The sequence below is a fragment of the Andrena cerasifolii genome, chromosome 4 (assembly GCF_050908995.1).
Source record: "Andrena cerasifolii isolate SP2316 chromosome 4, iyAndCera1_principal, whole genome shotgun sequence".
NCBI lineage: Eukaryota > Metazoa > Arthropoda > Insecta > Hymenoptera > Andrenidae > Andrena > Andrena cerasifolii.
In genome coordinates, this window is record NC_135121.1 from 6,937,397 (window position 1) to 6,949,746 (window position 12,350).

The 12,350-nt window shown below is 34.2% G+C and overlaps 1 protein-coding gene across 5 annotated transcripts; it reads left to right on the plus strand.

Annotated features, from left to right (window-relative positions):
• Nucleotides 1–12,266, plus strand: LOC143367737 (annexin B9). 5 transcript variants are annotated; one of them, XR_013085084.1, is made up of 8 exons: nt 1,138–1,287; nt 3,338–3,379; nt 6,015–6,396; nt 6,550–6,629; nt 7,823–8,069; nt 9,635–9,816; nt 10,884–11,037; nt 11,137–12,266. XR_013085084.1 is itself a non-coding variant. In XM_076809876.1 (7 exons), the coding sequence occupies exons 2-7, from the start codon at nt 3,350–3,352 to the stop codon at nt 10,414–10,416; spliced, it is 972 nt and encodes a 323-aa protein (XP_076665991.1). In that variant the 5' UTR covers nt 1–141; nt 3,338–3,349; the 3' UTR covers nt 10,417–10,674. The 5 variants fall into 5 exon arrangements, 4 of the variants coding, with proteins under 4 accessions (XP_076665991.1, XP_076665993.1, XP_076665992.1 ...); XM_076809876.1 differs by lacking the exons at nt 1,138–1,287; nt 10,884–11,037; nt 11,137–12,266 and adding exons at nt 1–141; nt 10,366–10,674; XM_076809878.1 differs by lacking the exon at nt 10,884–11,037 and having other exon boundaries at nt 1,137–1,287.
• Nucleotides 12,267–12,350: the final 84 nt, after the last annotated feature.

The window sequence follows — 12,350 nt, forward strand, 5'->3', positions numbered from 1 at the left end:
ACTAGTCTATCCGGCGTACACGTAACAACGCTGAAGTTCTCCCAATTCTCTCCGCGAGTGGCAGTTTTCTATCAACTGATTTTTAAAGCCTGTGACGAGGATACCAGAAGTGTTTGGATAACTCTCCGGTGTAGTGAAAAGGTAAACGAGATGTATTTACGTGGCAGAAGAATCTGGAGTAAAGGTTATCAATTATCGATGCCGCTGTCGGTAATATCGAATGGTAGAAAGTTTCCATAGCTATACAACATTATAAAGAAAAAGGAAAATATTATAATATTAATGCATTTGTTTTTTGGCTTCTCAAACAACATAGATCTTTGAATTAGGCACTTATTATTTTGTGTAATTTATGATACAATATGTGCGATTTTTTATTTTTCAAATAGTCAGACGTCAAAATTATAATTCATCGTAGACGTTTACAAAATTAATCTGGATCGATTTTTCGCAATGCGTATTAGTGCGCTACATAAAAATAATAATTTTCTGAATTTGAATGCTAACGATTCCGGGAGGAATTTAGACATAAAACTCTGACCTAGTCAACAAAATATAATTAAACTATTAGTGTAGACTCTAGACACGGGTTCTCGACGTACTTTATCTAAATATATTAGGTAGATAAAGGAATCCAGTTGCTGGCTCCATCAACAAACTATTTCATGCATTATATTTGTACAAGTGCAATTTTAAAGTATACAATATAAATATACAGTGGATCTCTTCATCCCTATATCTATTTCGCAATATTCCAAATACATTAAAAAGTGATGAATCTTCTTATAGTAACATTCCAGTCTGTAGCCTTACAATGAAATTAAATTAGTCGCGACACAGTGCCATAATTGCCTTTCACCTAGCCAGGACCGTGTAATTCTGTAGTAACTATACAAGATTAAATTAAAACCAAGCATTTGTTGCCTCTAAATATTACTGTGCAAACACATTTTTTCTATATTTGAACCACCTGAGTACATATTACTCAAGGAATAAACATTTCCACCTGATTACATCATTATGCCTTAACTCAATTGCAAAATTCTACACGTAATCTTTTCGCAGTCAGAGATGCGTGAAATCTTTGTGTGAATCATATATTCGAACGTATTGTTGAGCGTTATTCCTCGTACTGTCCGCGTACATTCTCCGCTTGGTGCTCCCACCAATTCTGCGAAGAATATCTGCGACGGCAGGCAGCTCGCTTCAGTCGGTTACCAGAACTGTACAGAACCGGTACCGGTATAGCAGAAGAGCGAGTAGGATCTACTACCGTTTTACAAGGAGGTAAAAGCCACACCCTGAATATTTAGAGTTTCTTGCCGGTCAATACAATCTTTGAGATTTTACGGTAACGTCTTCGACATTTGCTGATTACTCGAGTCCCAGCAACATCCAACCGTTGGTTTTGGAAACCGTTCGCGTTAACCGATGAGATCATCGCTCATCTAATATACCTAACAATTCATATTGACGTATGTAGTCGTTAGATAGAAAACTGTTTGACCGCCAAAATATGTTTGGCCCCGTTCCTTCGGCAGATTCCTATTTTACTAGATGTTAAGAGAATTATGAGTGTGACAGTACAGTTAATTTATGAAGAGTTTAATATAAATACTGAATATACAGTTCTTTTCAGATAGTAACGTAGTTATTATCAAATATTTTTAAACGCGAATGTTTTGTATTAAGTTTCCGATGGGAGGTTCCGCGATAATGTTGGCCTTACTCGTGAAAGGAAATATTTTCGTTGGCCTGTTTAATTTATTTTCCTGAATTGCGATGAATGGGAGCGTCCCTGGATCGATCGTGACCTTCGACAAGACATGACGACGTTGTAAGAACATCTATCGATTCTCATTTTGAACAACAGATATACGTTTCATTCTGCAGTTGTTTTCTGAATATTTCTGGTAATTACGTTATCATATACGCATGTAGGTACATGTCTTATTAAAAATATTACGTAAATGATTTTTATCGCGTTATTGCGACTACGTTATGGATCATAAAGCAATGTTTGTATGATACTTCTCGCGACGAGACAAACACCGTACATACAAATGTACCTGTATGTGTATATTCATCTGACAGTTTTAGATGACTCATAACATTCCTAGAGATTTAATGCTTCAGAAGCAGATCGTGTCTGCATGAATCATATACAGACGCAAGTCAAGAATGTCAATACAATCACGAATGATGTTTGAAGGTCGATCACTTATTCACGTTTATTGCACTGTAGATAGAAAGTTTAGCAATTTTACATCTCGATCAACTTCGAGGACAATATGTACACTTAAATATGCTTTTTACGTCTGAGCTTTCGAAAAAATGGCAAGAATGAACGTTGCTCATTGTCAGTTTGGGAAGGAAAATTTCATAACTAAAAGATAAATTTTCTGATGCTTAAGGTAAAGAGAAGATAAGGAAAAATCCAAAGACTTTTGTTTGGAGTATAATACGTAATGGAGTATGTGGATTGCTTTTTGAAATCCACCTGCCTTTTAGACATACAATTTTCTTTAATTCATGTCAAGACATTTCAGACTCAAAAATTAAGATCTTGAAAAGAAATGATTTTTTTATTATCACTTTTCTGCTGTGAAACAGAGTAACTTCCGTTTTTGTTATTTTATGACAATTGGGTTGGTATACATATATGTATACTATATTAAAGTGTATTTTATTTACCATTCTTCTTGTCGAATTTGGAAAGAGTTTTTGCATTTTGATGAATATTACGTTTAGAACTTAAGGATTATAGAGTCTTCTCAAATACTCGCTATTAGCATTGCATTTATACACAAGAATAGTTTCTAACAAACATTTTTGGGCATTATTTGAAAATTAAAATTAGGCTTACATACGTTTCCGAAAGATATAAAATATTCGTGCAGTATGAAACAGAAAAATTCATTTTATTTATATTTTTTTTGTTTCGTTATTTATTCACTTTATATACCTAATTTAGATTCAACTTCATCCATTATTCGAAGTTTAATTTTTTTTTATTAAACTATATTACATTTTAGGACTTCTAAGAGTTATGTTTTTGAATTGGCTTAAAATCGTAATTGTAATTAGAAATATCATTGAAACGTGGAATATATTATGAACAATACTTTTCATTTTATGTTCTGTCTTGTATGAAATTGTATAATCATTTAGCTGATACACTTGATGAAATAAAAAGTAGTACAGATACATATAAACTTGTATAGTTTGTATTCTAATATGTTCATTTGTCATTCTGTAAAATATTAAAAGCTTTGAGTAAAAAAAGTACAGAAACCATGTAAATATATTATAATTTAATATAATTTTTATTTTTCAGACAATTTGAATAATGTCGGCCAGTCAGTACTACCACGTGCAGGTAAACATCAAAATTTCTTTACTTTATATACTTTTTCTCATTTATATTCTTCTTATCATATGTTTTAAACAATTTCAATTTAGAAACATGAATGTTTTACTATTTATTAGTATAAACTATAAATAATGATTTCCTTTTCAAATTACGAATATAGGATTTGTTTAATACTTTCAAAATATAAATAGCAAAACATTTTAAGCAGTAAAACAAACTAATTGTAAATTTTACAATTATTATGACAACAAACTTTTGAAGAAAGTTTAGCTTGAACCATCCGATATATACTTCGATGTATACTTCAGTAGTTATGTTCGTAGTACATACTGTGTTGAAGGTTTCACGAATGTTCAAGGTCAGCTTTACTTCTTCCATACTCAACCGGTAAACAAATTTAAAAATTCTTGTAAGGGGTGCAAATGGTACAGTTGTCTCCCCTCTGGCTTTTGAGGAAAAATCGCTAATTTTTAAAAACTGATCTTTATTAAATTTATACTAAAAAAAGTGAATATTTCTAAATTTCGGATTTAAATTTTTAATTAAATTGGCACTACAAAATGAGTTAAAAAAAAGCAAGCGGGCTACACGTTTTTTCATTACTATATTTTTCATCACCGTCACCCCAAAGGTGCCCTCCCCCCTCTGGAAAAAAGTCTACGGACGCCCCTGAAAGTGATTGTTACGATATTTTCGTGTAACGGGTATGATTCGATTTATCTTGATGAGACCCTCCCGACGGTGTAAAGGAATTACAAAATACACGGTCACAAATCACTCTACTTTAACATTGTCCTTTCTTAAGTTATTGCGACGTAGGTCAAGCTCTTGGTTAGTTTAATATTATGACAGAGATAAGAAACTTATCTCAGTTTACATTAGGTCAGTTGTATTACGTTAGTACAAACACAGAAAGCGGAAGCACTGGCGGATGTAAGTTTGATATCAAGTTGTTTCAGTCGATATACACGACTGAAGAAATAGTTTCCGCTTTTCTTAATGGCCTGTGTAAAATATGCCTTAGGTACATATGCAATTAACGTATCTTTACGCTCAAACGATATAAGTGATTAACAATTTAGAATCATAATAGAATCGATTACCAAAATGCAAGGATCGTTAACTGACTTTTAATGCTCTAATCAAATTTTAATGCTTTAATTGAAATACCCTATAGGATGTTTAGTTATAACTAAAGGCAGGGCCGTTCCTGGCGGAGGTGCAGAAGGTGCCCCCGCACCTGGGCGGCCAAAACCCAGAAACGGCCCTGACTAAAAGATAAATTTCGATTTTTATGCGCTGGATCTTAATTTGCGATTCTACTTGAAAATAATAACTGGAAAACAAATTCTATTTTCTGCATCCTTACATACAGGGTGTTTACAAGTATGTGGGAAGTACTTTCGTAGTGGGTTCAAGGCACAGGAATAAAAACGTTCATAAAAACATAATATTTAATATGACCTTGTTTCTGACTTGCCTGTTTCATACATATTTCAATAAATATTTGCTTATCCCTAAAGGATCAAACTGTTTATCTCTAGCTTGGATACAGGCTTTTCAACATCTCATACATAGATTGCCTGATTTATTGAAAAACTTTGGGTAGCGCTTCGTTTTCAATAGGCTGGCGAAGTATCCCAATATTATTATAGATTTTAAATAATTCTAATAGATCTGCAATCTACAATTCGCTTTAAATAAATCACTATTCTCAAAACGCTCATTTATTCTGTGGAACATTCTGTCGAGCAAACGTCAGTTCAAAGACTTTACTGCATACAAAAGCCTTTCTTCGACTGCATTACTCGGCGAGTCCAGACGTGAGATGCATATCTGCCATTTCACCGTACCAATACGCCATTTTCACTTCAAGCGTAGACACTCGTGCCAATGGCACCAGTTTAAACCAACAATATCTTATTGTTAACTTGACTGAACACAAGACATAGATACAGATTAACAAAACCTCGAGTTCTTCCAACTGGTATCTTCGCTTGCAGGCATAATTACTGGAAATTAAAGAAAGTTAGGACTCTGAAACAAGGTCATATACAGGGTGAGTCATTTAAAGCGATTGCCTGTGTGAAGGTCAAGTTTGTTTTTTTTTAAATGAAATCATATATTTTTTAATACATATATCGATGGCTTACTGCACAAATATTGTATGTCCACTTTTTGAGAAATTATGTATTATTTTAATTTTAAACCTACCCTTGCAATTTAACCCTTAACTGGTGACATCCCATTTTGTAACATAAATGGTGACGTGGAGTCTCACAGACTCCTCCCTAATAATTCTAACCCCTAAATTTATTTTTAACATATACCGGAAATTATTACATATTTGAAAAGATACTTTTGCACGTTCTGTTCAAAGCCACTGAAAGTTGTCTTCATGACACGCCATATTGTAAAGCAAGGTTGAATGAGAAGGATAGTATAGGAAAAATAATTCTGCAGGAGTCTTCTTCCAGACTCCACGTCACCGGTTAAGGGTTAAAACTGTTTTTCTCGAAAACGTTGAAAGTGGACATACAAATATTTGTGCAGTAAGCCGTCGAGGTGTTCATATGCCCTATTTTTACTTATCACGAGCAATTTTACAGTACCCTTTACCTGCGATCTTCTGTTTCTTCAGTGCACACCAACCGTATACCCTGCGGATCCCTTCGACGCGGAGGAAGATGCCAACCTCCTTCGAACCGCCATGAAGGGTTTTGGCACCGATGAGCAGACCATCATCGACGTGCTTGCCCATCGTGGCATCGTGCAGCGACTCGAAATAGCTGATAAATTCAAAACCATGTTCGGAAAGGATCTGATATCTGAGTTAAAATCAGAGCTCGGCGGCAACTTCGAGAACGCTATTCTGGCGCTAATGACACCACTGCCGGAATATTACGCCAAGGAACTTCATAAGGCGATGTCCGGAATGGGCACGGACGAAGGTGCCCTCATTGAAGTGCTGGCGTCTCTTAGTAATTATGGCATCAAGACCATATCCGCTGTTTATAAGGATCGTAAGTAATTACATACTCCTTGTCTATTTCCTGTCTTCGTGACGGAAGTGTTGAAAAGGGATGATAACCCTTTATGTACCAAAAATGTGGTTAACTTCTTCGTCGAATTGTTTATAGATAGTATTAAGTTAGGTTTTTGATATATATTTGCAGTGTACGGAAATGACTTGGAAGAGGATTTGAAAAGCGACACTTCCGGTCACTTTAAGAGGCTCTTAGTTTCGCTGTCTTGTGTAAGTAAATTTTAATATAAGAAGTTGTAGTCGATACACATGTAGGGACCTTTATATTAATTCTCTATTTAACCCGGCAGGAGGCGCACCCCATATTGTAACACAGGTTGTCGCTACCGAGTGAAAAATACCCGAAATTGAAACGTAAATAACCACGGTTTCAGAATATTTTTTTTAACTTAGTAATTTTTATGTTAAAGTACAGTGTTTTAAGAATCATATAAAATTTATGAGATATCTTAAGATCTTTATTAAAGTTCTTTAAAAAATTGTAACAAAAACTCAGTCTTCATATGTTCACAACTAGCGCCTCTGTGGTAAATTTTACCCAGTAGCGCCTCCTGCCGAGTTAAACTTGAGCTGTAAATAGTCGAATAATTCGAATAATTCCGAATTCGAATAGTTTCTTCGAATAATTCGAATATTCAAATACCTACTCCTAATTCCTCGAATATTCGAATCTCAAGTTCGAATTGTCTGGTATTCGAATATCAAGTTCGAATTGTCTGGTATTCAAATACTTAGAATATTCGAATTCTCTGGTATTTGAATACTTAGAATATTCGAATTCTCTGGTATTCGAATACTTAGAATATTCGAATTCTCTGGTATTCGAATACTTAGAATATTCGAATATTCGTAACAGCTGTAGTTTAAACCAATCTTTGGAATCACTTTTTTGTTATGCGATCATTTACAGTGTTACTCCAAAATCTTTTATAAATCTTCCGGATTATTCGTATGTATTCTGTATCGCTTATTCGTGAACCGAATATGAGCAACTGGAATACGAATATTATTGGATATGCTACAATTAATAATGTTGAGCAATGTGTATTTATTACAAGTTTTGAACATTTTAACACCTGAACACTTTGAATGGCGTCGGTGTTTTCACGCCAAAGGATTTCCATGGCGTGTTTCCACGTCGATATTTTCTGAGAAACATTAGAAATATTGTCCCAGTGTTCCTGAACGTTTGCTAGAGACGTGTTAATCAAAATTTTCTCCACAGTAATGATCGATTTGAAAGGCCTGACCGACTCGAGGAGGCATTTTTCAAAACCTTGCGCCACTCAAAGTGTTAATATAGGGAAATCTAAGTCAAGAACCAAAAACCGTTAAAGGTATTATCTTGAAGCGTGGTAGGCAGAACTATATGTATGACAAGATTTTTGTAATGATGTTAAAAGGCAAACAGAAACGAGAATTCTGACGTTGATGTGGCGGCTGCAATTCAGGATGCTGAGAGGCTATTGGAGGCTGGTGAAGGCCAATGGGGAACAGATGAGAGTACATTTAATGCTATTCTTATTACCAAAAGTTTTCCTCAACTACGAAAAATCTTTGATGAATACGAACGCCTCTCTGGGAACAGCCTGGAAGACGCTATTAAGACTGAGTTTTCAGGCTCGCTTGAAGATGGCTACCTTGCAGTCGGTAAGAAGTATTGATATTTTATTTATACGTTATTTAAAATAATCGGAGAGTTCATTGAAAAGGTGAATTCATTTTTTATAAGAACACGTTTCCAGAGCCTAGTGCTTATTAACTTAATACGTCTCTCATTTTGTATTGAAAGAATGCAATTATCATACTGGATGGCATTCAGTTTTGTTCTAAATTATATAACATAAATCTACAATTTTTAATTATTATGTATACTAAAAATATTCGGCAGTGTTAAAAAATTAAATAAATGCATCAGTTACTCTTGAAACATATTTTACATAATTTTCTTACAATTTATACGTGTAAAATATTGACATACTAATGATTTCGTTTGATGTCATTTGTGGTCCTCTTAAACTTGTGTAATTTTTCTTTGATCCACATTTCTCTAGGTATATTAGTATCGATGCAAATCTAGATGGCAATTTCATGTGACTTACTTCCTATATTTGCACAATAAATATTAATCATTTGAACTCAAATAGTGCCTCTTAGGGTATAAGAAGTCTCACGTTCTCATGCATGAGAATGTAAACTTATACTTATGGCACCTGTTGCGCCGAACACACTATATGTATTGTACAGCTCCATACATGCGAGGATTCCCCTTTCACTACTCCCTACTACGTCACTGAATTTCTGCTTCCAATAGCTGTCCCCCCTCTACTACTCCCTACTACGTCATATATGAGGAGCTTTTCCGGCAACCCTGGTGGGGATGGTCGTACGCATAGAACGGAAGCACCTCAGTACAGTGATGCCAGAACCGTGGGTTTTCGCACACGGGCGCTACCCCAACTCACGGTTCTGGCATCACTGCTCAGTACCCATATAGGCAGAGATTACTGTACCTAACTTGACACGAGCATTATTCATCCATCTATACTTATATAATCGTTGTGTCATTGATTCATCACCGTCCAGCCCAAATCGCTGACCCTAGAAACATGAAATTCGGAGGGTATATTCCTTTTGCGATATGGAATATATTTAAGAAAAATTTAGCTCCTCCAACTAGTAATTTTAACGAAATCAATTCAAATAGATATTAGTTTCAACTAAATTTACGAAAAATGTAGCTCCTCCAACTAGAAATTTTAACGTATTCAATTGAAATAGAAGTTAGTTTGTGGGTGCTCTATAAAAAAGGATTTTTTGAAATTCCAACCTGATGGGGGTGAAAAGGGGTGGTGAAATATGGTTTCTCGGACTCCGTATTATTTCTTAGGCCCGATTAAAAGGTTATCCACACAAATGCCTAAAAACCAATTTCATGATTTTGTCCTAATCAACCCCTAAGGGGGTGGTGAAAAGGGGTGAAATGTGTTTTTATGGAGTTCTTAATATCTTTTAGGCCCGAAGCAAAGCGCGGGGGTATTTTGCTAGTTTGATATAAATACGTACTAGCTTGCGTAGATCGTTTAACAGTGTCACATCAAATATAATCATTTATAACACTGATTCTTTTCATATTCCTCCCCAACAAATTCGTAATTCAATTAATAAGCAACGCTAGCCTTGAATTAATTCGAATTCTTATTAATTTGTTCCAGTGAGATGTACTCGAGACAAGACAGCATATTTTGCGAAGAGACTCCACAGTGCGATGAGTGGACTCGGTACAGATGACACAACATTGATACGTATAATCGTAGCTCGATCGGAAATCGATTTGGGAGATATCAAAGATGCCTATCAAAGAATCTACGGACAGTCTCTTGCAGGCGACATTGACGTAAGTTGAAAGTATAATGATCCTGGATTAAAAACACCTGGAAACATTTCTGTAATCACTGTCCCTTTTATTTTAATTTAATCGAATAAAAAAGCTAAATCTACGCGGTTTGGTTCAAGCATGAAATTTAAATGTTGTTGGCAGTAAAGAAATAATTGGAGACGATGAAAATTCAGGAGAAATAATTGACGTAGAATTTCATTCAGTGAACATAAATATAATATTTTGAATTTTAATTTATATTCCTTAATATTCAGTCATTATTTCATTTAGTTTACCGTACAGTAGCAAATATAATACACTATAGCAAATAGTAACTGATGTATAGTGTACTTCAGCATTAACACTTTAATAATAGAATATTTTTAAAGTTTGTTTATTTTGATGTGATACGAAGCTGATGGTTTGCACAAACATTTACGTTCGTACATACTTACTCTCATCAAATTAACAGCGCACACTATGTACCATATATTTTAATTCCATCACCTATGCAATTTATTTTGCATTGCTGTACCTTGGATGCCCATAACTTTCCATAAATTTCAGGATGACTGCTCGGGAGACTACAAGAGACTCTTGCTTACACTACTTGGATGAAAACATTTCATGTTCAACAACCTCTTTTGTTTTGTATCACACCTTAATACCAGGGATAACTCTTCGCGATAATTTGCAAGCTTAATCTGCTCATCTAAATTACACCGATAATTAACGGTGACTATGGTGTTGCGTGTGCCTCTATTTAACTTTGTTGATACTCTTGTTATTATTATTCTACTCCAGATGCGCTTCATTTACGCTGAAATATATTATACTCGTCTCTGTGAGACCAACTGGAATAAATTATATTAGTAATTCTCTTGTTGTTATTAAAAATCACACGTTGAAGTTTGTTTATTAATACGATGGTCCACGGACCAGCGAACTAATTGCACTAATCTAAGAGTCGCTTGTTTAATACGCGTGCATGCGTGTGCCCTTACATTTATACACAAATACGGTATTATTTCATTGTTTAGCATTAACATTGCTTTAATGTTCCCACATTCTGTTTGCATTTACAGAGTGACTGCGGCGACGATTTTAAGCGGCTTCTGATCGCACTTTTGAATTAATGAGAATCGTGGAAGGCAGTAAACATACACATATATTTTATATAAGAATACCAACGCGGGCATCTCTAACATAAATGTTAATAATATGCATCCCCACATAACTGTAATATCTATATTTGTAATAAATTCACACGTTCCTAAACGAACTGTTCGTTTGTTGTAAACGGTAAAACGAGAACACCTGTGTCTTCTCTTTTTCCAGAACGATTGCACCGCAGAGTGGAAAAGACTTCTGATCGCGATGCTGAATTAAGGAAACGTTTGTTAGCGTTATTCGATCAAATTTGCCAAGACAAATACTCGAACGTTTCAAGTATTATGCGACGTAAAAAAAAAAAATGATTGCGATGTAATTCAAGGCTCTACGAATAAGGCACTAAGCATAGAAATCCACTGAATTCGCGGCAGCAAATCTTTAAATGCATGTGGAGAGACATAAAGATTAAGCGCAGTGGTAAAATTAAACATTGTTCATTAAAAATGCTAAAGATACTAATAACAGGATTACCTTCAGATGGGTAAGAATGAAAAACTAGCGAATATTAAAAAAGATTAGTTGGCCAAAGAAAATTCATCACTTAAGAAAATAATCTATTACACAGAATATATGTTACTCATTAATATAATTGACTTTCGAGTGAAGTGTTTATAATATTCGCAATTCACGAATATGCACCACATACATTCCACTTTTTTCAATTACGACTGATGGAATATTTTTAAAGTTTTTATTTTATATATTAGTTTATATACTATTTATTACTAATTTTTTTATCATTATCTTATCTGTAGTTTTCTATTAGATTTAAGAAATTAAGATGATCTTATAAAATCGTCTGAATTATGTTATCCTGAATGAGGCCACGAAAATTTATAATAAAGATGTATAAATTAGATACATCGATGGGAATTTGGGACATTAATGTTGCCGTGAGCAAAATGAGATTAAATATGGTACATAAACGAAAAGATTTCAACGAAATTTAATTGCTATGTGCCTACTTTCAATAGCTGAATGGTATAGTAAACTATGACACGTTCAAATTATAAATAATCGATTAAGCAGCTTTCGATGTTAATCGTTCAAAATCTTATTCGTTAATGAATGTTTACAAAACTGTTAAAAGAAAATGGTCTATTCTTCGTTTACATTAAATATGTTTGAGATATTATAGGATACTACGTACGTAATTTTAATAATAATAAAATCATTATTGCAGGAAAAAATTATACGTTGAAATAATAATCTCAGAGTTTAGAATTACATTTATGTTACGTGCGTATGTATCTACTATTGACATAAATAAGAATATACATGAGCATTCCATTGAACTGAACAGTACTTTTCAACCCTTCATAAATTCTAATCCCTTAATTTCTAAAATACAAATATTCCGGCTTTGTTGCTTTTTATAT

Excerpts from the sequence above, each read along its gene's own strand:
- LOC143367737 (XM_076809876.1), top strand. The coding sequence starts at position 3,350 with ATGTCGGCCAGTCAGTACTACCACGTGCAG. Across the intron at positions 6,397-6,549 it reads ATCCGCTGTTTATAAGGATC|TGTACGGAAATGACTTGGAA; the intron begins GTAAGTAATTAC and ends ATATATTTGCAG. Across the intron at positions 8,070-9,634 it reads AGATGGCTACCTTGCAGTCG|TGAGATGTACTCGAGACAAG; the intron begins GTAAGAAGTATT and ends AATTTGTTCCAG.